The 27100-nt window shown below is 40.7% G+C and overlaps 1 protein-coding gene across 1 annotated transcript in view; it reads left to right on the top strand.

Moving 5' to 3' along the window:
* Nup93 (nucleoporin 93) overlaps nucleotides 1–27100 on the top strand; it is a 110622-nt gene that overhangs the window by 11050 nt on the left and 72472 nt on the right. The window contains exons 2-3 of the mRNA XM_006985211.4: nucleotides 4860–5052; nucleotides 21729–21846. Of these exons, the coding sequence (XP_006985273.1) occupies nucleotides 4874–5052; nucleotides 21729–21846 (297 nt within the window). The 5' untranslated portion in view covers nucleotides 4860–4873. The remainder of the gene's footprint in view (nucleotides 1–4859; nucleotides 5053–21728; nucleotides 21847–27100) is intronic.

The following is a 27100-nucleotide window of genomic DNA, read 5'->3' as shown; positions in this document are numbered from 1 at the left end:
CTTTCTTTCTTCTCAGCTTGGAGGTTCTGAGACTCTGGTCTCTGGAACGTGTTCTGGGAGTAACAGGTTTAAAACAGAACTGAGTGGTAGCTATTTCTGGGTGACCCAGTGGTCTTTTTTTGCTTTTGAGAAAGTGTCTTGTAGTCCAGGCTGGCCTCCAACTGTAGCTATATTAGTTACTTTTCAGGTTGCTGTGGTAAAATACTGTGACAAAAGCAATTTGAGGGGAGAGGGTTTATCTTGGCGCTCAGTTTGATAGTCCAGTCCATGGTGAAGCCCTGATGGCAGGAACCGGAGGGCTGGTCACTGCATCTACAGTCAGGAAGAATACTGAACACGGTACTTCACTGGCTTTCTCCTTTTTCCCTAGCACAGCATCTAGACTGTGGAAATGAACCGCCCATACTTAGCTTGGGTCTTCCTGCCTCAGTTAACCCATGGTAGATAGTTCTTCTCTGGCATGCCCAGACACTAACCTACGAGATGATTTCTCACAGATGTGTCCGGAAACCTGCACCTTAGATGACTATACATCCTTTCAAGTTGATAATCAGTAGCCGGGGTCCTTTGGATTCCTCATCCTCCTGCCTCCAAATGCTTAGATTATAGCATGTGCTTACCATGCTTCATGTAGTAGTCTTTAAAGAACTCAGTGAACCCTCAGTTTGGGAGTTGTCGTAAGACCCGGTAGGTGAAAAGAAGTATTCTACTTGTGGATAGGGCTTAAGAGCAAAAGGAGAGAAACCAATGAGCCAGTAATACCAGAAACAGGTGAGTACATTTTGATGTAACAAGCAGAAATGTCATAAGAGACCAGGATTGAGGCCGCTTAGAAGAATGTTAACGGGACCATTTTATGAGGACACTGACTTAGAATGGTTCAGAAGTGCCCAGTAGTGGGAGTATTTCTTTTCTGACTTGATTGATTATTTAACATGGTTGCTTTGAGAATGTGGAAATGACCGGGTTATTTCATAATTAAAACTCCACATGTTTGTATAGCAACTGAACTGAAATTAACGGATCTAATTTCACTATCTTTATATAATGACATCATTTTACCATATATGTATTGTAGGAATTGTTTTAGTTAATTTTCTGCTTGCTGTGACCAAATAACCTGACAAGAGACAGTTTAAAGGAGAAAGAGTTCATCCTGTGTCTTGGCTAGTTTAATGTCAGTTTGCTACAAGCTAGAGTCATCAGAGGGGAGGGGACCTCAATTTGGAAAATGCCTCTATAAGGTCCAGCTGTAGGTCATTTTCTTAATTAGTAATTGGTGGGGGAGGATCCAGTCCATTGTGAGTTGTGCTATACCTGGGCTGGTATTCTGGGTTCTATAAGAAAGCAGGCTGAACAAGCCGGTAAGCGTCACCCTTCCATGGTTTCCGCATCAGCTCCTCCCTCCAGGTTCCTGACTGTTTGAGTTCCTGTCCTGACTTCCTTTAATGATGAACAGTGATGTGGAAGTGTAAACCAAGTAAACCCCGTCCTCCCCAACTTGCTTTGGTCATGGTGTTTCATCACTGCAATAGAAACCCTGACGAAGACATTGGCTGAGGGCTGCATCCTGTCATGCCAGGGAAGGCATGGTTTCAGGAGCATTGCATTCACAGCCAGGGCATGAGTGAACAGAAGGAGGCTGGGTTATAAAACCTCAAGGCTTTGTCCTCAGTGAAGGTCTTTACCTGCAAAAGGTGCCACAACGTTCACCGCCAACTGGGACCAAGTGTTCAAACACATCTCTATTGGGAGCATTTCACATTCAAACCACATGCGCTTTCATCCACCTCATTTAAGAATGTTGATGTGCCTCAGTGGGGCACGTATTGTTTAGACATTGGATGACAGGTAAATGAATGCAAACCAACATGAGGAAACAGAAGAAATTGTAGACTTCATGTATTTTCTTTAATGTTCTCAGCATCTGTTGACCCACCCTGTGACCAGCAAGGCTAAGACCTGAGGTTCCCAGGATACATTCCAAAGATCTGAGTGGGGTGCTAGGGGACCCCAGGCTTTTGAGCTCGAGTAGTGCAAGCAAAGCACTTCTCATTTTTATTATTAAAGCAAGCAAAGCATAAGGTGATGTTTACAGTTAGCTTAAGCAAATACAAGTACCATAGGGGAGAACACCTAGTGTTATGTCTTACCGTCTTTGGTCATGTGAAAAGAGCCAAGAATATTCCACCCAGGCCTTTGCCTTTCCCACAGAGATAATGTGGGCATGCTGGCATTTCCTTTATGTTCTTGTTTTTAAGTGCATTTACTTATCACACTTGATGTAAAATGTTTTAGAAAACCACCTTCTGGGAAGAACATTGTGTACCCTGTCACATCCATAGTTCACAGTACGTTTATAGCTTTCTTACAAAGGCTCCCAAGCATCTTTTAGGTGGGGTAAAGAGATCTAGATCATGGGATTGACCCCGTAACAACATTCTTCTTTTTTTCTTTTTCTTTTTTTTTTTTTTTTTGGGTTTTTGGAGACAGGGTTTCTCTGTGTAGCTTTGCGCCTTTCCTGGCTTTTTTTCTTTTTTGAGATGGGATCTTACTCTGTAGCCCTGGCTGGCCTGGAACTTACGGTGTAGATCACCTGCGTAGCCTCAGACTCACAGAGATCTGCCTGCTCCTTCCTCAAGAGTGCTGGACTTAAAGGTGTGCATTGAAATACTCAATTTTTTTTTTTCTTTGTTTAGATGAGTCACACTAAGTAGGAGCTACACTGGCATTGAACTCACATCCTGCCTCAGCCTCCCAAGTGCTGGATTGTAGGTCTACCTTGCCACTCTAGACCTGTTAATTTTAGTTTCAGTATTTTTAAAGAATTATTTATTTTTAAATTTATGTGTATGTTTAGTTTTAAGACTTACAGTGTATATTGTGTGTGAATGTTTTGGCACACGCTTTTAATCTCAGCATTCAGGAGGCAGAGGCAGACAGATCACTGAGTTTGAGGCTAGCCTAGTCTACAAAGTGAGTTCCAGGACAGACGGGGCTACACAAAGAAACCCCTGTCTTGAAAAACCATGAATGAATGAATGAATGAATGAATAATATAAGAAGAAAGAAAAAAACTCAAAACACAAAAATAGTTTCTCTAAGAGTAAACATGAAAACACTGGTTTTCTTCATGAAATTGTAAGCTGACTTTAATCTTTAACAAAAATCATATACACTGTAAGTCTTAAAACCAAAGTTCCTAGAAAATCAATCTCTCTCTCTCTCTCTCTCTCTCTCTCTCTCTCTCTCTCTCTCTCTCTCTCTCACACACACACACACACACACACACACACACACACACACACACACACACACACACACACACACACACACGGTACAGTTGCTGTACCTGACTATCACTGCTTGTGGGAGAATGAGGACCGCAGAGCTAAGAGTCCCACAGTCTGTTCCCACCACTGCCTGGCACTATTTTTGTTTTAAGGGGATCTGAAGCCCTCTTCTGGCCTCTGTAGGCACCCATACCCACTTGGCATACACTCACATAGATACACTAACATACACATCAAAATAAATCATTTGTTTGTTTGTTTTTTTGAGATAAGGTTTCTCTGTGTAGCCCTGGCTGTCCTGGAACTCACTTTGTAGACCAGGCTGGCCTTGAACTCACAGAGATCCACCTGCTTCTGCCTCTTGAGTACTGGGATTAAAGGTGGGCACAATGCCTGACAAATAGTAGCACTTTCTTAAAAGATATGTCTGTGCATCACACACATACAGTGTCCTCAGGCCAGAAGAGGATGTCAGATCCCCTGGACTGGCGTTATAGTTGGTTTTGAGCTGACATGTGGGTCCTGAGTAACCAGTGCTCTTGACCACTGAGCCATGGCCCTTTTTTTTTTTTAAAACATTTATTTAAACAGTATGTGTAGGTGTGTTTGTATGTATGTGTGGAGTCATGCCACACCACATGTGGAGGGCAGATGAAAACTTGCAGGAGTTGTTTTGGGAGTCAGTTCTCTCTTCCCACCATGTGGGCCTTAGGAATTGAAAGTTGATCACAATAGCAAATCCCTGTTCAGCCATCTTCTCAAACCACATAGCAGCATTCTTCACAGCACTTTCAATCAGTTGTTAGAGAAACAGGTGGCCTTGTTAATTATGTTCATACTCTAAAAGTTAGATGTCATTAATGTAAATACAGTTACTGTTAGTAGTTGCAGTAGCAAGGAAGATGTCATGTAGTGAGGCCGTCAGTCACCTTGTAAGATTGTGTAAATGGAGACCAGGGCATGAATAATAAAAGAGCATCTTTTATGTTAATGAAGACATGGTTGTGTTAGAATAAAGTGAGGCTGAGTTTAGTTAGAAGATGCTTAGCATTTCTCTGGTCTCAATTCAGCCAAATCATGGCAGGGCTTGTGCTGGGCACATAACTGAGTTTCCATGGCCTGGAGTTACCATGAAAATCCTGTGACATATGGCCTTAGGCTGTAGCAATCCCTTCTTAGTGAGGCGCTCTTCCCTCAAGGTAAATGGAGGGATTGGAGGTATAGGGGCTGTTCTTTAGGCTTCCTGGAGCTTGCTGCAATTGCTTTCATTTTCTTACCTTCTTTGGGTCTTCAGGAGGAGACAGGAATTCTGGCCTGTGGCTTAATATGCTTGCATTTGTTCTGCTGGTGAAATCCGTATGCTCAGAAATGAGCTGTTCGCACTCTGAGTCATTTTCTCTGTCAGGCCTGTTCTTGGGCTCTATTCAGGAACACATCCTGCTTGTTGATGAACTATGTCCCTTTCAGTTTACAAAAAGTCCTGGAGGTTTATTAATCTTGTAACGGATTGAAGCAGCAATGGAAACCTTTCTCCCCCTTGACATAGGTCTTTTTCTTTTCATGTAGCACCTGCATCTCCAATGGATACTGAAGGGTTTGGTGAGCTCCTTCAGCAGGCTGAACAGCTTGCTGCTGAGACCGAAGGTATCTCCGAGCTTCCACATGTGGAACGGAATTTACAGGAGATCCAGCAAGCGGGTGAACGCCTGCGTTCCCGTACCCTCACCCGGACATCCCAGGAGACAGCAGACGTCAAGGCGTGAGTACTGGTGGGGGGCTGCTGCTGGTAGACTGGGTAGTGGGGGGCAGGACCAATTTCTTCTATGACAGTCACAAGCCGGATAGTTTTATAACAGGTCAGCAAGGCTTGCTTTGTTGCCTTGCCTCTCTAGGGTTTTAGAGTTCTAGCCACCAAGCTGAGAGAGAGCCCATATCATCTGCAGAGGTGTGAGGGTGGAAGTAGGTGGAGGAGCTCTGTTCCGTATAAAATGCTCTCAGTAATTCCTGCTTGGGTTCATGGCTATTGAATCATAAATGGCCCCTGCAAGTGTGTTAGTAGATATGGACCGTGCACATAAGTGCTACCCAAAGCCAGAAAGCACTCAGCCATGAACAGTTTTAAGGCTAATTGGAAAAAATTGGTAAGTGGTCAGTGAGGAGAAGCCATCCAAGTGAGGAGTGATTCTGTCTGCTCATTGCCAGTGACCCCAGAGGCTGCTGCCTCTGAAAGGCTTTGAAGTACAGTGCCCTCCAGCTGATTGTACAGTGGGAAGGTGGGTGAGTCCCAGGGGAACAAGACTTTGAGGAAAAATGCTGACTAACGGGGTCATACAGCATTAGCAGGATGATGGAGTGTGCAGAGGATCCTGGTTGGGCAAAATAAAAACCCAACAAAAATTCAACACCAAATGCTTTCTTTGAGAAATGTGATTTAATGGCTATTTACTGTGTATCAGAAACTTCTTACATGGTCTTTGCTTAATGCTCACAGCCAGCATCAAAACTGATCCCTACATTATAGCTGGACAGCAGAGGTTTAGAGAGGGCTGCTAACTTCCTCACATTATACAGCCGGTGAGTGGTGAGCCGAGATTCAAACCCACTGAGACCGACTCTAGCACTCCTGTCTTTCTGGAAGGGTCTTGGAGAGAGAAGGGTGAAGAGCGTGCTTCTACTGAGCTTTTCGGGTGCGGGGGAGGTCCAGAAAGTCATAGGATTATGTATAATTCAGGAAAATGTCGGTCTGTTTCTTCATTCTGTGAAATTGAGAAGATGCGTCTTAATGCGAGGCATTGTCTTTTAGGTACTTAGTAAATGTCAAAGTAGTGTGCAGACTGCATTCCTTTTCTAGCTATCTGGAGAACTGAGCGGCTGGTTGCTCTATGAAGTCAGTAGTATGCTGTGGATGTTCTGTAGTCTTCTCTAGAGTCTTATTTTCTTAAATACTAGTTTTGATTTTGTTGTCATTAATAAAGGTAAGTCAGATGAACCCTGGCAGGTTTCCTGTTTGTTTTTGTTTTTTTTTTTTTAAGACTACCTAGCCTTGTAGAAAACGCCCAGCCAGTCTGTAGATATTTCTACTAACTTGCCTTGCTTGCAGGCTCCACACTTCTGCTCCTGGCTGCTTACAGTTCCCCTGATTGAAGCAGGCAGCCTCTGCTTATGCAGAGATGCTGCAGGAGCGAAAGCCCCGGATACCCGCTGAGTTGCTATAGTTATAATTTAATTGCATCAGCTTTACAGCCTATTAAGAGCAGAAAGGGAAAATGTTTTCTTGGTAACAATTATCAGTTATATTCTCTTTCTTGTAAATTTCCATTCTTCCTCGTCTCTTCTACCTTAAATTCATTATTTTAGGGAGGAGGGAGTTAGAACGTTGAAAGAATGGATATAGGGTGGGGCAGGAGCTTAAAAAGGAATCAGAGGGCTGATGACTGTATTTTTCCATCTTTTTGATAGGCAGGAACACAAAGTATGATGTGAATATTTTAGTACATGCTGGATGAGGGCAGAGAAGAGGACTGAGTAGGATTTTTTTTTTTGTTACATGAAGTAAGTTTTTGAAAGAAAATTCTGCCTTTAAGGTCTGAGTTTGGATTGTAGATTTAAGTTTTGGCCTGAGTTGTGAAATTTTTTTTTTAATTTTTAAAAAATGATTCTATGTGTATAGGTGTTTTGCACATTTTTTTATTTTCAAAGAAAAAGGCTTTTTTTTTTTTTTTTTCCTTTTTAATGGAATATTACTGTTTCCCAACTGGCCTAGATAGAACATGATACTCTCCTGACTTGGCCTTCAGAGTAGCTGGGATTACAGGTGTGTGCCAACACTTCCAGCTCTAGGGAATAGATTTGATACCATTTTTGTATGTGTGTTCTTGATCTTTTAAACATTGTGGATTTTTTTTTTTTCACCACACATAAAGAATATGCCTGGCGTTTATAATGCAGGGGTCTTCGGACTGTGGCCCGAGAGCCTGCTATCTGTTATATCTTATTGGAACATAGCCATGCTTACTTGTTTTATATATTGACTGTGTGAGTTTTTTGTTTAGCAGAGCTGAGTGATTGCAACAGATTAAATGGCCTGCAAACTGAAATGTTTACTGTCTGTTTCTTACAGGAGAATCTCAATAACTCCTTGTGTGAGTAATAGAGTAAATGAACACCCATGTGTGTATTTCCATTAAAATGCAGAATATTATCAGTGTCCTTCATCACTTGTCTCCCTACAGCTTTTCAGCAGAAGTAGATCAATGGATTTTTCCATTAAAACCGAAGCCAAATAACCTAGAGATGTACAAAGAAAAAAGATAGTAATCACTCTTCTTCCCCTAAACTTATCCTCCGAGGTAACTGTTGTTATTAATTTGCCTAATCTTTAACAGTTTTCTCCCTATCATGCACACACTCACATGGTTTGGCCAAAGCTGCATAGTCAATAGTAATTTTCTTGTGATAATTCTGTGAAGCTGTCTTTGGCCACTTAGTGTTGCTTAGGTACGGTGCCGTCATTTCACAGGATGTCAGCCCTGTGAAGCAGTGTCATCTATCTCCATTCTCTGAGGAAGGAAGGTCAGATAGGAAGTGGGCAGCTACATTCAAAGTTAGCTTGATTAGTAGAAATCCCTCTTGGCATTTGCCATAAAGTACTTTCTCTTTCCAGGGAATTGATGTAGTCATTCTTCCTGACTTCATTATCAGAGTTTGAAAAGTAGGAAAGGTAGTGTTGATGATGTTCATGGTTAAAGCTTCGAAAGAAAAGTATTTAAGATTTTTTTCAGTGAGTACATTGTAGATGAGGGTTGATCCTCTGCCCCCCCAATTTTTTCTTTCTTTATTCTTTTTTCTAAACCCTGTATGTACTAGGAACAACTTTTGTGTCTTCTTCTCTGGGGACTTTGAGGACTCTTGGAGACTCTGGAGTGTGACTCCATCTTTTGTGGCTTTCTGATCATGTAGAGCTGTCCAGACTATTAGAACTGGGACCAGTAAAAGCAGAGGACTTTGGACTTTTCTATCCTTAAAAGCCAAATGTTGAGCTAGAGGTATAGCTTAGTAGTAGAGCTCTGTCATATGAAAAGTTGCTGGTCTAACCATCCCTACCTAGATCAACACTTCTGCCAGAGATTTTTCTCCCTTCCTCCTTCTCCCTTAACAGCATCTCTGCATAGACGAAGCATACGCTGTATGATGTATAGTTCTTGTAGGTGCTACTTAGATGACCATTCTCTTCAATTCCAATAGCTACACTGTTTGTTGCCCAGGCTAGTCTGGAACTAAATATGCAATTCAAGCTGGCCTGTAATTCTTACTTCCCTATCTGAGCCTCTACAGTGCTGGGATTATAAGTATGAGCTGCCACACCTGTCTTAAAAGCTGGTTTTTCTTTTCTTTCTTTTTTAAAATTTTTGTTTTGTTTTGATTTTGGTTCTTTTGAGACAGAGTTTCTCTGTGTATCCGTGACTGCCCTGGAACTCGCTCTGTAAACCAGGCTGGCCTCAAACTCAGAGATCCGCCTGCCTCTGCCTCCCAAATGCTGAGATTAAAGGCGTGCTCTACCACCACCTGGCAAAAGCTGGTTTTTCAATTCTGGAGTTTTTTACCCTAGAATATGTAAAGTCATTTGGATGAACTCTCACATGTCACTGTGAAGATGTAGTACTCTGAAATTTAATTAGGAAATAGCTAGCAAAATTGATCTAGCAATTTCTGTTTCTAGGGTTCTGTCCCAAAGATCTAGTAGCATAAATATGAAGTCTACACAAAGATTCATTGTTGCATTATGTGACATAGGAAAAATAGGAAATCATGAGTGTCTTTCTTTTGTGTACTAGCTGAATAGATGTGCCAGGTTTGTATACTTGGATACTTTCCAGTAGTACCAAGGAGAGATCATGTACACTACCATGGAGTGAATTTAGGAGAGGTTATTAAATAAACACTTCAAGGTAGAGAAAAATGTCTAAAATACTAAAATGTAGATCAGTAATAGAATGCAGGCTAGCACATGAAAGGTTCTGAGTTGGTCCCTAGTATAGCAACAGCAACAAAAGGGTGGATGGGTAGGTAGGTGTAATGCTTCTTCCTTTTGTTTAAAAAAGCAGATAGCCGGGCGGTGGTGGCACACGCCTTTAATCCCAGCACTCGGGAGGCAGAGCCAGGTGGATCTCTGTGAGTTCGAGGCCAGCCTGGGCTACCAAGTGAGTTCCAGGAAAGGCGCAAAGCTACACAGAGAAACCCTGTCTCGAAAAACCAAAAAAAAAAAAAAAAGCAGATAAAAGATATCCCGTGTTAGTGGATTGGAAATTTATATTAAGGTGTCCATACACCCCATGTTGACCTATATATTCAACAAAAACTTAAAATCCCAGCATCCAGCTGGAGAGATGGTTCAGCAGTTAAGATTTCTGGCTGCTCTTTTGAGGACCTGGATTCAATTCCTAACAACTATGTGGTGGCTCACAAAACCATCTGTTAATTACACTTCCAGGGAATCTGATGCCCTCTTCTTGCCTTCAAGGGCACCAGACATGCACAAGGTATACAAACATACATGCAAGCAAAATACCCATACACATTAGATGAAAAAGAAAAGATAGGGGCTGGAGAGATGGCTCAGGGGTTAAGAGCACTGTCTGCTCTTCCAGAGGTCCTGAGTTCAATTCCCAGCAACCACATGGTGGCTCACAACCATCCATAATTCGATCCGGTGCCCTCTTCTGGCCTGTAAGCATACATGTAGACAGAATACTGTATACATAATAAATAAATAAGTATTTTAAAAAAATACTTCATTAAAAAAATAAATAAATAAAAAGATAGAAAAAAATCCAGCCTCCCAGCTGGCTCTTTTTGAGAAATTGAGGGATTGATTCAAAATACAAGAGCTCTTGCATGGCCAAAACAATCTTTAAAAAAATGAGGATGAGTGTTTTGCCTGCATGTATGTAATACCACATATGTGCCTGATGCTCATTGAATTGAACCCAGGTCCTCTAGAAGGGCGAGCTGCCAGTGCTTTTAACCACAGAACCATCTCTCCAGTCCCCAGAACAATCTTTAAAAGACAAGAAAAGAGGACTGACACTTCAATTCCTAGAAAGCCACAACAATCACCAGGTGTGGTCATCTCTAACTATAATCTCAGCACCGAGGAACTCCTGTTCATGGTCTTCCTGCCTTACTTAGTGAGTTCCAAGGTCAGCCTGGGCTTCATGATATGACCCTGTGTTTATAAACAAAATCACACTAACCAAGATTATGTGGCATAAGGATGGAAAAATAGATTGTTGGAATAAATTACAAGTCTAGATGGGCCTCAGTGGTTGTGTTCTTCCAGAGGACTTGGGTTCAGTTGCTAGTACCCACATAGTGGCTCATAATTATCTGTAACTCCAGCTCCAGGGGATCTGCCACCCTATTTTGGCCTCTAGATGCACCAGGCACTCATGTGATGTACATATATACAAGCAAGCAAAGCCCTCATACACAAAGTAAATTTAAAAATGTCAGTAGTATCTGTAATCTTAAAACAACTCTAAGAATATTGGGTTTTCCCTTTACTCCTATTAAAACAACATAATTCTAGAATTATGAGTCTAGAAAGTTTATGTGGTTATGATTTTTTCCCCCAATAAAGGTGTTCAGACCATTGAACATGGAAAGAGTAGTCTTTAACAAATAAGGTTGGGGTAACCTGATGTCTACATGCAAAAGAATACAGTTGGCCCCTGTCTCATTCCATACACAAGCATTAATTCTAGCTGGACTGTAGGTGTGGATGTAAGAACTAAAATTATAAAACTCTTGGAAGAAAATGTGTGCATAAATTTTCCTGACCTCAAGAGGTAGGGATGTAACTCACTTGGTGGAGTGCTTTCCTAGCATGCCCAAGGCCCTGGCTTTAGGCCCCAGAATCACTTAAATCTTGGTGGCAATGGTGAATTGAAGGAGAATGGTCCCCATAGACTCACATGTTTGAATGCTTAGTCCTCAGTTGGAGTGTTTAGGAAGGATTAGGAGGTGTGGCCTTGTTGAAGGAGGTGTGTCACTGGGGGTGGGCTTTGAGGTTCCAAAACCCTCACCAGGCCCAGCCTCCCATTGCCTGCTGCCTGCAGAGCTGATGTAAGCTCCTAGTATTCCTGCAGTGCCATGTCTCCCTGTCTGCTGCTACACTCTTTACCATGGTAGTCATGGACTAACCTGAAACTGTAAGAAAGCCCCCAGTTAAATGCTTCCTTTTATAAGTTGCCTTGGTCATGGTGCCTCTTCACATAGAACTTAGTTTATGACTAAGACAGTGAGTGGCACATGCCTATATTATCAGCACTCTAGAGGTAGAGGCGTGAGAGCCAGAAATTCAAGGTTATCCTTGTCTGCACAAGTTCAAGGCCAGTCTGGGCTACCCGGGTTTCAAACACAAACCAACAACTATTCTTGACCTTAGATTTGGCAGAGCTGTCTAGGATATTAGGCCAATAGGATATATCTAAAAAACAGAGCAGTTTAGCTTCATCTAAGTGAAACACTTGTGCTTCAAAGGCAAATGTCAAGAAAGAAATATGTTTTAGGAAAAAATACTTGCCATTTATTTAAATGCTAAGGAAGTCTTGTGGTTGTTTTAAAGAAAATGGTCCCCAAATGGAATGGCACTATGAAGAGGTGTGGCTTTCTTGGAGTAGGTGTAGCCTTGTTGGAAGAAGTATGTCACTGTTGGGGTGGGTTTTGAGGTTTCCTTTGCTCAAGCTGCCCTTAGTGTGGTAGACAGTTTACTTCCTGTGGCCTGCAGATCAAGATGTAGAACTCTCAGCTCATTCTCCAGCACCATGCCTGCCTGCACACCACCATGTTTCCCACCATAATGATAATGTATGCTAGCCTCAATTAAATGATTTCGTTTATAAAAGTTGCCATGGTCATGGTGTCTCTTAACAGCAATAGAAACCTTATCTAAGACAAACTTAAATTCAGAGGTTTTTTTTTGTTTTTTGTTTTGTTTTGTTTTTTGTTTTTTGTTTGTTTTTGAGACAGGGTTTCTCTGTGTAGCTTTGCGCCTGTCCTGGAACTCACTTGGTAGCCCAGGCTGGCCTCGAACTCACAGAGATCCACCTGGCTCTGCCTCCCGAGTACTGGGATTAAAGGCGTGTGCCACCACTGCCCAGCCTAAATTCAGAGTTTTTAAAAAATTATTTTCTCTGTGAGTGTATTTTTATTTGTGTCTGTGTGTTTGTGCATGTGCATGCATGCATGTGTATGTATGTTTGTGTGGGAGTCAGAGGACATATTGCCAAGGATCAAACTCAGGTCAAGGTTGGTAGCAAGTACATCCAGCGGGTACACTAAGCCAACTCACTGTAGTTGGTCTTTTCTTTTCTTTTTTTTTAAACTCTTTTGCACTTTTGGGGTCCTACCACTCAGCTTCTAAATTAATCACACAGAGGCTAATTATTACTTATAAATGCCTGGCCTTAGCCTGACTTATTACTAGCCAGCTTTTCTTAACTTAAATTATCCTATCTTTCCTCTCTGGGCTTTTATCTTTCTATATTCTATATACCTTTCTTTACTTCTTACTCCATGGCTGGTTGTGTAGCTGGGTGGCTGGCCTCTTGAGTCCTCCTCCTTTTCTCGATCCTCCTATTTATTCTCTCTGCCTGCCATCCCTGCCATCCTTCCTCCTATCTTCTTACTGGCCGTTCAGCTCTTTATTAGACCAATCATGTGTTTTAGACAGGCAAATTAACACAGTTTCACAGAGTTAGACAAATGCAGCATAAAAGAATGCAACACATCTTTGCATCACTAAACAAATATTCCACAGCATAAACAAATGTAACACATCTTTAACTAGTGTACTGCAACAAATCACTGCCCCATGTTTTCTTTTTAGCTTTTTAGAATTTATTCATAAAAAGACAACTTAATTTTAAATGGCATATCATTATCTAGTAAGTATCATTAGGTACCTGAGAAGTACATGTCAAAGCTACAGTGTTATACCACTTCATACCTACCAGGAAGGTTCTAATAAAAAAGACATGTAATAACATTAATGAGAATGTGCAAAAATCTGGATGAGTCTTCCTTCATGCACTGTTGGTTGAAATATAAAGTAGTTCTGCCTCTTTGGAAGATAGTCCAGAGTTCCTCAAAAGGGCATGCAGTTACCATATAACCCAGTGATTCTGTTTTTAGGTATAAATCCAAAAGATATAAACATGTCTACACAAAACTTGTACGTTAATTATAATGGCAGGTATCAACCAGCTGATGAATATGTGCACAAAATGTGGCATAGCCATGTAATAGGATCTGATTTGTCAAGAAAGGGGCATATGCTTTATATGGATAACCCTAAAAGTTTAAGTCAAAGAAACTGGTTACAAAAGATTATATTTGTATGGCTCTGTTTGGGTGATGTCCAGAATAGTCAAATCTGCAGAAAAAGGAAGATAAATGAGGGCTGCTATATTTAGGGCAAGTGAATGGGGAAATGGGAACTGATTTCTGACAAGTAGAGGTTTTCTTTTGGGAGCAATGAAAATGTTATACAATTGATTATAATGACGGTTGGATAACCCTGAGTCTCCACTGAATGTTATACAGTGAATGGATGGATTGTATAGTAAGAGAATTATATCACAAGCTCTTTTTGGAGAGTAAGTGATACAAATGTATGTAAATATTTGCTGATTTTAAAAAAGGAAATGCTTTAAAAATACTATTTGTCTTAATTGAACATGATTAAGACAGACAGGGAAATGACTCTCGTCAAGGAAGTTTTTTCCCCGGGCTGGAGAGATGGCTCAGAGTTTAAGAGCACTGACTACTCTTCCAGTGGTCCTGAGTTCGATTCCCAGCAACCACATGGTGGCTCACAACCATCTGTAATGAGATCAGGTACCCTCTTCTGTATACATAATAAATAAATAAATCTTTAAAAAAAAAAGGAAATTTTTTCCCCACAGATACCTAAAAATAGAAGAGGCATAGTATACCACAAAGCCTCCCAAGTGAGTACTGGGATTGTTTGGGAGCCAGATTGGTCATACTGTTGAAGGAGCTGATCCAGAATGCTGTAATCTCAAAAGTTGAAATCTTGAAATCCCAAGTCCCCCAAACTTTAATTCTGGTGTTTGGAAAAGCTGCCTCATGAGAAATACAAAGCTGAGCTCTTTAGAAAGGATTAGCCATGCAGTACAGTGATGATGGAAACTTCATGTAAAAAATACATCATTCATCAGCATTTGCATTCCTTTCAGCTGATGAAATTTCAGGAGGTTTTAATAAATGAAAGCCACATTTATTAAATAAATGAAGAAGCCAGCAGCTACTAACTGCCTCAAAAATAATTATGTGCATGGTAGGATGAGAGGCATTTTGACAGTGGTGCTTCCTAGTTTGATTGCTTGTACTATTTCTGCCAAATTTGTGGTCTGTATATGAGTGTGGTGCAGATTGGATTTATGTATGTGGACCCAAATCAACACAGAAGCATAGCACAGAAGAAGGGAAGACATCATAGGGGATGCTTTTGTTGATATATATCATAGAATAAATTTTTAAAAAACAAGAAGAAAAATAGGTTATCCATCATGCTATTTCATAGGACTGCAGTTATAAAGTTGCATGTACCACCTGCTAGGTACAATGATATATGAATAAAGTGCTTTTATTTGATATTTGTGGATTGAACTAAGGGCTTTAATGCAAGCTAAGCAGGTATTATACTACCGAGCTGGTATATATAGCCCCTGGATAGATGCTTACACATTTTGCCTTTTTAAAAATTTACTTAAAAAAAATTATGTGCATTAGTGTTTTGCCTGTATGTATGTCTGTGTGAGGGTGTTAGATCCCCTGGAACTGGAGTTACATACAATTGTGAGCTGCCATGTAGGTGCTGGGAATTGAACATGGGTCCTCTGGAAGAGCAAACAGTGCTCTTAACCGCTGAGCTATCTCTCCAACCCACATTTTGCCTTTTTGACCTATTTATATATGAATATGATTTTGTCTATAACTCTCAGTGTAGCTCTGGTTGTCCTGGAACTCCTTTTGTAGACAAGGCTGGCCTTGAACTTAGAGATCCTCCTGCCTCTGCCTTCCGAGTGCTGAGATTCAAGGTGTGTGCTACCACACCTGACCTGCCAAGGCAACTTTTAGAAAAGAAAGATTTTAATTGGAGGCTTGCTTACAGCTTCAGAGGCTTAGTCCCTTATCATCATAATGGGGAAAATGTGGTACTGGAAAAGCAGTTGACAGCTTTACATACTTATCTGCAGGCATGCAGAGGGAGAGACACTGGGTTTGGCATGGGTTTTGGAAACCTCAAAGCCCACCCTCAGTGACACACTTCCTCCAACAAGACCACACCTCCTAATCCTTCTCAAATAGTGCCATTTCCTGATGACTAAGCATTCAAATATATGAGCCTATGGGGGGCCATTCTTATTCATGCCACCATACAGTTGTAGTATATTTGTTTACATTTGAATATTCATAATGTTTTATAAAGTCACCCATGAAATATTCTCATGATGTTATATGTTTCTCAAATAACCCCTCTTTTAAAAGAGAAATTAGCTGGATGTGGTAGTGCACACCTATAGTCCCAGCAGAAACACTCCAGGACACCCAGGGCTGCATGAAACAAACAGCAACCTGTCTCAAACAAACAAAACAGCAATAAAAACCCCTGGGTTCAACACACACACACACACACACACACACACACACACACACACACACACACACACACAGGCAAATAAATGACTTTTGTGGTTGTTATTTTGAAACACGGTCTCATGTAGCCCAAGCTGACCTCAAGCTCTGTGAAAGGGGATTACCCTGAACCTCTACCTCCCAAATGCTAAGATTACAGGTGTGTACCTCTGTGTCGTTACACCTGACTCCAATGAATATCTTTTATGTTCTTTAAATTAATTTTCCCAGAATTATATTTTTTAGTATTTTGACATTCTTTTGAGAATTTTGACATTCAGGGTTATGGTTGTATAGGATTGTGTTTTTTGGGATTATAGCCCAAGCCTAATCAAGAGGCAGCTGGAGCAAGGGCAGGGACTTTCATTGTGGTTTCTGTAGAAGAGCAGGGTAAATATGATTAGAATTGGTTAGTGTGGGGAGTATTAGTAGGCTGTGGTACAGGGACTGTCTCTAGTTATCTGGTTCCTGACCTTGGCCTGGTTAGGAAAGAAGATTGTGGCCCAGACTCTGATCACCTGTGACAATCTGTTGACGGAGATGATTGGAATGTGGGATGTGGATTGATTGGTGTCTTAGCTAGGGTTACTATTGCTGTGAGCAGACATCATGACCAAGGCAAATTATAAAAGGAACTGTTTAATGTGGACTTGCTTATAGTTTCAGAGGGTTAGTTTGTAACTATCATGGCAGGGTGCCTGACAGCAGGCAGGCATAGCTCCTGGGTAGGCCAAAACACATTAGCAGTTGTGGTGGCGAGCCTTTTGGGATGGGAAGAGGAGATACAGTTAGAACATCTGAAGTAAACCTACAATTCAGTGTTCTTGAATTTGAATTGAAAGCAGTAATATTAATTCATGTTGTAATTTATCTCAGCAAAACCAAAAACTCCATTTCTAGCTCTGCTGTTGAAGAGGCCTAGCAGCAATACACAATCCTGGTTGCCCAGAGAATTATCTATAAAGTCCTTTAAAGGTAACTAGGGCTCCTTGTAGAGTTAGCTGATCCTTGGTCTCTGTTTAAGACATACATGAAACATTTTGCTGTGTCAGGTGGCAAAGTTATAAAGACTTACTGGAGTCATTTCAGAAAGAACTCAGAAGGCAGTACTTATTTATACATGTGAGTAGTGGTTTAATGTATGTAAGGTTCTGCGTATATCCCCAACACCATAAGCCCCAAAACACTCCCACCATACAACAACACAGTAAAATCAAATCAAACTTTAAAACTTTGAAATAAACTTGAAGAGGCTTCTACTGGCCAATGGTGAGACAATTTGAACATCTGAAGAATAAGACATACATTAGGAGGTTGGAGAGATGGCTCAGCATTAAGAGCAACTGGCTGCTCTTCAGAGGACCCAGCACCCACATGGCAGCAATTCACAACCATCTGTAACTCTAGTTCCAGGGGATCTGACACTCTCTTCTGGCCTCCGTGGCATCATGTATGTACACATGTGGTACACAGACATACATGCAGGCAAACACTCATACATATAAACTAGAAATAAATTTTTTTTTTTTTTTTTGGTTTTTTTCGAGACAGGGTTTCTCTGTGTAGCTTTGCGCCTTTCCTGGAACTCACTTGGTAGCCCAGGCTGGCCTCGAACTCACAGAGATCCTCCTGGCTCTGCCTCCCGAGTGCTGGGATTAAAGGCGTGCGCCACCACACCCGGCAGAAATAAATCTTTTAAAAAAACTTTAAAATGTAGTAGGTTGAAACATATTAAATGTGTTTTAGTTTATCCATTTATATTGATACTAAAATAAAAATCAGTCATGTTGAAGCACACTAGATAACCAGCTCACTATTTACTATTTGTAAAGGTAGAAATAGAGTGCCACTGTTTAAGGTATAAGTACAGCTGAGTCTCAGCAGTGGGCATCAGTGTCCACAGATATTCCGTACCTCCTAATGGAAGTGTGACCAGAACAGATACCAGCAACAACATAATGGTGCCTGCATCTACTCAGAATTTATCTTTGCTGCTCTGAGTGTACTCTGTATCAATAACCTAAGTGTCAACTACAAGGTTTTGAAGTGAATGTCAAGCTCTATCCCAGAGCTGTTGATTCAAAACCAGCATTTTAAGAAGTCAGGTGATTCATGTGTATAATTAAGTCTGAGTTACATTGTTTTATAAGGCACGTCCAAACTCTTCCACAAAGAAATTAGAAGGAAAAATATAAGATGGAGGGGAAACCTATAAAAGGAAAAAAGATTTAGAAAGCATACCAGTCATCCACAAGATCTTACTTGGCACTCATTCAGATGAACACAAATCTTCAAATTATGAAACAGTTAGAAAATATCTTCAATCTACCATAATCTATTTCAAAATAATCTGGTAGTGGAAAATAGGTGGGGCAGGTGGGATAGGATTGATCATGCCCTGTGGGTTGTTAAAGCTGAGTGACAGGTACTAAGAAATTCAATTTTTTTTTTTCGAACAAGGTTTCTCTGTGTAGTTTTGGTGCCTGTCCTGGATCTCGCTCTGTAGACCAGGGTGGCCTCGAACTCAGAGATCTACCTGGCTCTGCCTCCCGAGTGCTGGGATTAAAGGCGTGCACTACCACCACCTGGTGAAATTCAATTTTTTTTGGAGCTGAGGATTGAACCCAGGGCCTTGTGCTTGCTAGGCAAGCGCTCTACCACTGAGCTAAATCTGCAACCCCGAAATTCAATATTTAATTTTGTATTTTAACCATTTTTTTAATAACAGCCAGAAAAGAGAGACTGACTAGGATAGCATAATCATAAAGGAAGTATTGGTGAGGATGTGGGAATTATGTATGCTGGTAGGTTACAAAATGGTGTGGCTGCTTTGGAAAATGGTCTCTGCTCTTCACAAGACTGAACAGAATTCTGATTTAACCTCGCAGCTCTGCTTCAATGTATATATCCAAGAGAAATGTAAACATTCTTGCAAAACCTGTGTATAGGTGTTCTTGGCAACATTTTTCACAAGAGTGAAAACCTTAGGAGCAGCTTAATGCCCGCCCACTGATTGATTAATGGATACATAAAATGGGGTATGGTATAAAATACGATTAATTCTTAATATCCAACCCAGATAGATGACCCTCAAAAGCATTACACTAAGAGGAAGACACCAGTCACAAAAGACTTGTATTATTCCATTTATATGCATTGTCAAGATCTCACAAGGAGAAAAGGGAGACATTTCTCATGATAGGGCTTTCTTTTGGGGATGATGAAAATATTCTAAAATTGCTGATGGTCATGATTATATGCTTCTGTACAAATATATTAAAATTACTGAATTGTATGTACACTGTAACTGATGGGTTTTGTAGTAAGCAAATTGATATCAGTAGAGCTGTTGTGAAAGGAGGGAGAACATTATACTAATGTTCTTCTTTGCCCGACAGTAATCAAAATAGGTCTTTGAGAAGAGGTTTGTGTAGGTGATCCTGATGATCAGCCAGGTGATAAGCACTGTAGAAGGTAATTATTAAGCCTTGTTAGGAGAGAGGTGGGCTGCCTGTCAGATATGTTCTCTTAGAAGGGATGCCCCAGGGATGTTGTCCTAGTTGACCCAAAGCAATTAAGAATCTACAGGGAGGAGCTGTCTGAATAAGCACAATTTATTCCATCATATTTACCAAAATACTGCTAAGCATAGAGGAGCCCTTTTTCTTCTTTGAGAAAGCTGTTAGATTGTGATTGAAAGTCTTCACTTACACTCATAGGTATTAAGTGTGCTCCCAAAATGCCTTAGTGGCAGCAGCCTCCTTTCCTCCTCCTCCATCTCCATCATCATCATCTTGGGTCTCATTTGGTCTGGCTTTCTAGCCTTTTACTCAAGGTGAAACCAGCTTTGTTGGTGACATTTTGGAGTCACCAAATCACAATACAAAAAATGGTGATCTAAATAACCTAACTAGTTAGTTAGGCATGTAGGCACACTTTCTGTTTCATGAGTTGAAAGGCACAAAGACAAGACTTCCAAAAACAAAAACATACATACAAAAAAGGGGGCTGGTGTAGGCAGTTTTCCTGTCCTGGGAGCCACTCCCATGAAGACTTAATTATAAATGCTCAGCCAATAGCTCAGGCTTGTCACTAGATAACTCTTACCCATATTTAAATTAACCCATATTTCTTGTCTGTGCTTTGCCACATGGCTCAGTACCTTTTTTCTTTTTGGTTTTTTTGAGACAGGGTTTCTCTGTGTAGCTTTGCACCTTTCCTGGAACTCACTTTGGAGACCAGGCTGGACCGCCTGCCTCTGCCTCCTGAGTGCTGGGATTAAAGGCGTGTGCCACCACCTGCTGGCTCAGTACCTTCTTTCAGTATGGCTTGCTCATCTTGCTTCTCCCTGCATCTTCTGGTGACTCCTCTGACTTCACCTTTCTTCCTCCCAGCATTTTCTGTGTCAGGCTGTCTTGCCCAATCTCTTCCTGCCCAGCTATTGGCCAATCAGCTTTTTATTAACAATAAGAGCAATACATATTCACGGTGTACAGAAAGATTATTCCACAGCAGGCTGGAAAGATGGCTTAAAGGTTAAAAGCACTGCTTACTCCTCTAGAGGACCTGAGTTTGCTTCCCAGCACCCATGTCAAGGGGCCTGTGAATCCAGTTCCAGTAGATCCAATGGCCTTCATGGGCACTGATGTACACATGGCATTCGTGCACACATCAGTGAATAAAAATAAAAAATAAATCTCAACAGAAAAGCTGACCTAACTTGCCCCCGTCTCTTTCTTTCAAAGAGCTTTAGATACTAGTCAAGATATGTTTCTTGTTTTGATTTTTGAGAGAAGGGCTCTTTATAGTCCAGACTAGCCTTGAACTTACAGTTTGGTTTAGCCTTTCTAACTGATGTACAGTTTTATACTGGACTATCTATTTATTTTATATTTTAAATTTGTTCATCGTTTTGTTGCCTAGAGAGGAGAAATGAAGTTGACTATATTCCCATTTCTCTTCAGAAACTTTTATTGTTCAGAAAACAGCCTGCTGTATTCTTGGCTGAGCAGAGAGGGAATTTGAAGGTGTAGTGGCATGGTACCTGCATTTTGAAGACAAGCCATGCAGAACTAGCCTTTGATTGTTTTGACTACCCCTGAACAAGCTATCTGCTGCCCCGGACAGTTTAACGTTTGGACCTGAGTACTCCTGGGTTAAAATGCCCCTTGAGGCTTTGTTTTCAGAAGCTGTTAAATGTGGAGTGGTGGTGAAGAGTTTGTATTCTAGATCTAGGATGGATTACTTGTGTCTACCATATCCTGGCAATCCCTCTGTAACTTTGGACAAGTTGGTTAATCTTTTTATGCCTTAGCTTCCCATCTCCAAAACAGGAGTGAATAATTAATCTACCTCATGGGGTTCCTGAAAGTGTTTGGAGCTGACTATGGTGTTGGTATTGTTCCCTTCTGTAATGAGGTGCTCCCTCTAATTCAGTTATTACCAAAACTTGGATATCTTACTCCCAAATGCAGTGTGTGTCTGCTGTTTCAGTTTGTAGAACTTTATGGGCAGGTAAGAAATCAGGCACACAGAAGCACCCGGTCAGAAGATGGAAGTGTTCCAGTCAGGTGCTCTACCATTTGCTCTGGTCTCTTCCTCTACTCCAAGTTAGGAGGTTTTGAATGAAAACAACTCTAGTATTTTATGGCATGTGTTACACACCTAATACTACTTTCCCTCTTTGTCTTCCTGCCCTACACCCCCATATAGATCAGTTCTTCTTGGGTCACGGGGACTTGACATATCCCACATCTCCCAGAGATTGGAGAGTCTGAGTGCAGCAACCACTTTTGAACCTCTTGAGCCTGTGAAGGACACAGACATTCAGGTAAGAGCTGCCAGCTGCAGGTGCAGCCTGGAGCATGTACCCAGGCTGTAGGCTTGGCCCTTTCTTCACCAATTGAGTTAAGACTGCCACTTTCTTCATTAATTTTCTTCTTACCCAGCTACTAAAAGAACAGGAGACTCAGGTTTGGAGATACAGAGGGGGACCGTTGGGTTGTTTTCAGAGTGCTCTTTATGGCTAAATTTAAGAAAGCAATTCCAACCTGCACTTTTTAGATAATTCTGGTTCTGAGAACAGATTTCACTTCCTGACTTGGGCTTAATCCAAGGCACAGAGACAGGAGTCGTTAGGTTTCTCTTGCTTGCTCTGCTAGATCTCAGATAACTTTACTATTTGTTCACATTTCTTTTTGCATCTTGCTTGTATTGGAACTTAAAGTGCTATTTACTGAAATCAACTCAGTGATTTCCAGGAAGTATTTGGCTGCATTAGTGATACCAGGAAATGGCCTAATAGAGCACCCCAATCTCATTGAGCCCGACATGCCACTACTGCTGATTGTTGTTTTAATCTAATCAGAAACTGCTGTAAACTTGTTAAGGAGAAACCTCATAGTTTGTTTGGTGTAGGAATGAAAGCACAGTATGGAGTGCCGTGCTGTGTGCGTTGGTTTACCTGTTCCTGTTTTTGTTTGTTTGCTCTCTGGGACCTATTCCTGTATGGTCTGGCCTCAAGTGATCATGATCCCCCCTCCTGAGTAGTGGGGACTAGGCCACCACCGACCTTGATTTCCTTTGAAATAAAAAGGATTCAGGTCCCACAAAGGCAGGTCCAGGAAGAAATGGGTGGTAATTGTGTGCTCTATGAGCTGGGCTTAATTGGTACTGTATCCCTAAACCCATTGAAGACCTATGATAGTTCATCTGATGACTACATTTCTGAATTTAATCTAATTTGAAAACCTATACTTTTGAGGGCAGACTAGAAATCATTGATAATTTGCCCCGCCAGCAGGGCTTCAACAGGTTCTCGACCACCCTAAGGAGGGAATGTAGGGACAGGAGATACAAAGGAAAACACACCAAGTCTAGATTCTGATCAAGGTGCAACTTTATTTCCTTCCAGAAGGGTTTATATAGTTCCTGCAGGGTGGGGGGAGCAAGAAGCTGTCATCTGCATAAGGTGGGGCAAGCTAACAGGATGTTTGTATAGGATGTTTACAGGGTGAAAGGGTCAAGGGCTCTGACTCAATGTCCTGTTGCTAGGCAATCTGACTGTAAGATGATCTAGTTCCCTGTCTTATCAGGGGTCTGTATATTTCTACTAACTAGAGATTCTGTCCTTGTCCCTGACAGATATTCATGATTTCTTCCATTATTGATATGTTCCCAAAAGAGGAAAACACAGAGGTTTTTATTTTATTTTGCTTTTATAACAAACATTACCTAATCTCAAGTGCAACTGCTGGAGTTCTATGATAATGCTTTTAACATTGATGACATGGCGTGAATGGGACAGAACTCAAATACTATGAATAATCAACATATATTTTGGGAACTGGTTCTGGCTGTAGGGTTAAGAGTTATTATCTCTTTTAACCATTTGCTTAATGTAAGAACATCCTCCTTCAGCACCCTTTAGATGGTTTCCTAGCAATGTATGCTCAGTCATTTTTTTTGTCAGATAATAATAAGTCAGAATTTCTTAATTTGGAATGATTATTGCTGTGAGTTTTAGTCTTGTGTAAGGAAAATCTTTGAACTTTAAAGTAGCTTTAGTTTTTAGAATTTCCCCTCTTATTTGGACTTTACCATAATAGCTTTAAAATACAAAATAATTACTCCAAGACCATTGTGTGTATGTTCCAGTGTGTTTGCCCACAGTAAATTGATGGTTTTAATTACGATAATGTGGCTCAATTGATCTTAACCTGTGGGTTGTTTCAACTTCTTTGGGGGGGGGGTGTCAAATGTCCCTTTCACAGGGTCACATATCAGATGTTTACATTACAATTCTTAACAGTAGCAAAATTACATTTATAAAGTAGCAAAAAAAAATAATTTTATGGTCAGGGTCACTACAACATGAGGAACTGTATTAAAGAGTTGCAGCATTAGGAAGGTTGAGAACCACTTATTTGTGTTCACACTTTATGTAGGTCCAACAGTATCATGTTGGAGCCTGATTAATGTAGTTCCACTATTAGTGTTGAGTGCTTCTCCTTTCTCTTTTCTTCTGGTCTGTTTCGGTTGTGGGTAGGAGTTGAATTGGACATTCTCAGTTGCTTGGTTTAGAAGTCAAGTACAGTTGGTGGTCTGTTTTCCATTCACCCATATCATACACCTGATAGAATTACAAGAGTGAGTTACTACATCCTGCTTGATTGACTTTTGTATTGATAGATGAACTTTTGTATTTAAAATGGTGAATTTTTTTAGACAAGAATGTACTATACCATAACCCCGAAGGCCAAGTATTAGAGTAGAACTGTCGCGTGTGTTTCTAAGATCCCGAATGCACTGTCGTGAAAGGAAGGGCTGGTACAGTCTCTGACAGATGCTGGTCAGGACCTCACTGCTTGTTGTTTGTTGTCTTATAAGCTCAGAGGGCATGTTTCCATGTGCATACTGTCTCTTTCTATTTCCTTCTGTTTCTAATGGAGCTTGAAATTAATATGGGTTTTGTTTCTACTGTTTTGTTTGTCCTAATCAATGATGCTGGCATGCATTGAGAATACATTTTTAAAAAGTTGCTGTGGCCAGCAACGGAAATATGTCTTAGAAACCACTTAAATATAAATATGAATGATACTTAATAGAATTTTTGAAAATGTTTATTGATTTTATTTTTTGGAAACAATCATAAAGAAGGCCTATACAAATTTGTGTAAGAGCAATAATGTACTAGGACATAACTGCTGAATTGACTATACTGGACTAGTCAAAGTGACTTTGTAGTACATGGGCACGAGGTTTACAGAGATCCACTTGCTCTTCAGTCTTGACCAAAAAAAAACGGGGGGGGGGGGGGGGGATAGATTGCATGTCTTCACCATGATCTGAACAGATCTCATGGATCATATAATAACAATAATTTACGTTGGTTTCACATAGTTGTATTCTGAGCTTTTCACTACATTGCATGTATATTTCAGTAAGGCTATGCAGAGATAGCCTGTTCAGGCCATAAAAATGGGAGCTACATTTCCCAGTGTTAAAGCTGTAATATTTCTAAATGGCATTAAATCAACATTTCAATAATTATACCTAATTACCAGAAATTAATATTAATAGGTGCCCTAGGACAATGGGAGTTTATTCTTTTACATTTTTGAGTTCTGAAATTTGAAATCAAATGTTGGCACCATTGTCCAGAGCTCTAGGGGAGAAGCCCTCCTCCAGGTTTTGGTGGTTTCTCATTTCTTGGTTTGTGGCAGCATCTTATTATCCCACTCTGCCTTTATAGGTTCTTCCTGGTGTTCAGAGTGAAATTACCATGTCAGTTCAGATGATCCATCTTAAAGCACTGTTGTAAAAAGGAAAGGCAGGTGCATTCATTGGACGATTTCATCTTGAGATCCTTAACTTAGTCACATTTACAAGGAAGATTATGTTTATAAGTTCTCAGGGTAAAGTTTTGAACATTTCTTTCTGGGAACATTCTTCAACCCAGTATGTGCCAGAAATGTTCAATCTTTTTTTTTTTTTTTTTTTTTTTTTTTGAGCTGAGGACCGAACCCAGGGCCTTGCACTTGCTAGGCAATCGCTCTACCACTGAGCTAAATCCCCAAACCCAGAAATGTTCAGTCTTTCACTCAAAATCATGAAACATCTTCAGCTGAACTCCATAGAGAGTACTGGAGTGGGCACTTAGAGCTAGCTGTCCTCATGACTAGGCCAACAAGGCCAGTGCATCCTCAGTTTTCTCTTGGGACCTTTAGGAAGTGAGGCTGACCACACACATCTCGATTCCCAAGTTCAGTGCCATGAGTTCTATCCAAATAGGTCACCAAACAATAATGTGTTAGAAAAATGTCAGCCCAGACCTTTTCAGTTACAAACAGTCTGCTGCTTATAACGCATGAGACCAGAAAGCTCTCGACTTCTTTACTTCATAGGGTAAAGAAGCAATGTAGCCTTTGGTCTCCTGGTACTACTATGTAGCCCATGCTGGCCTCCAACTTCATAATCTGCCTTAATTAGCAGATTATGTTTTATAAGAGTAAAGGGGGAAGCAAGTATTAAGTAAAGGATACATTATCATGAGAAAAATTAAGTCAGGAAAGCTGATATGTCACATGTACAGCATTGGTGTTGAGATGCTTGTTAAGCCATTTGCTTACCACACTGTATTTATGATAAAATATTCACTGTTTTTCTTCTTTTTCTGTTCTTGGAAATGTAGAGTATGCTCAGACCACTCAGTTTATTTTTTAAACAGTAAGAAGAGAAACTGAATGTCTTTGTGAGTTTAAAAAATCAGTGCTGTAACCCCTTATCATCCAAATTGTTATTTTCAGTTTGTCTTTTGATTTTCTATCTTGAGAAAGAGACAATATCATTTAAACACAGCTATATAAAAAATGAAAGAGGAAAAGAAGCTGTGGTGCTCACTAATTGTGTGTTTGGAACAGGTTGCAGAAATCCTGTGCAGTTTGCTGGAGATAGTGTTGGATTTGCCAGAATGATTGGCATGATGAGTAGCAGCTCTTTGGGAACATTACTGGGTAAATATTAATTCTGTAAAAGAAGAACAGCTGGAAACGTCTTCTAGTCTGAATTAGTTGAGGGCAAGTACAGTCGGAGTGGGCAAACCAGACCTCAGTACTGGGACTACTGCACTGCTTTTACTTTATTTGTGGGAGTATGTGGTTGGTATTGTTTTTAGATACAGACTTGCTGTATGTACCAGGCTGGCCTTAAAATCTTCCTTCCTCTGCTTACTGGGACTAAGTTGTGATCCAGTATGCCAGGCTCTAGGACTCTTTGTTTGTTTGTTTGTTTGTTTTGTTTTTTTGCAAGAGTCTCACTGTATAGCTTCGGCTATCCTGGAGCTTACTCTTAAAACAAGTTACCCTCTGCCTCCCAGTGCTGGGTTTAAAGCATGTTCCACCACACCTGGTTCTAGAACTGTTTTTAAAGAAATGAGTTTCTTTGCTTTTCATCTGAAAGCGAAGGTCTAGCAGAGCTTGGTAGGAAGCTTACAGACAGAGGAGGTTCATTCATAAGGTTTACATCCATTTGCATGCTGACCATTTGCTCTGCATCCTGAGAGATGGTTTGAGTAGGCAAACACC

Source organism: Peromyscus maniculatus, chromosome 5, assembly GCF_049852395.1.
Source record: "Peromyscus maniculatus bairdii isolate BWxNUB_F1_BW_parent chromosome 5, HU_Pman_BW_mat_3.1, whole genome shotgun sequence".
Taxonomy (NCBI): Eukaryota; Metazoa; Chordata; class Mammalia; order Rodentia; family Cricetidae; genus Peromyscus; species Peromyscus maniculatus.
The sequence above is the reverse complement of the archived record's forward strand: the minus strand, read 5'-3'. Positions and strand labels throughout refer to the sequence as shown.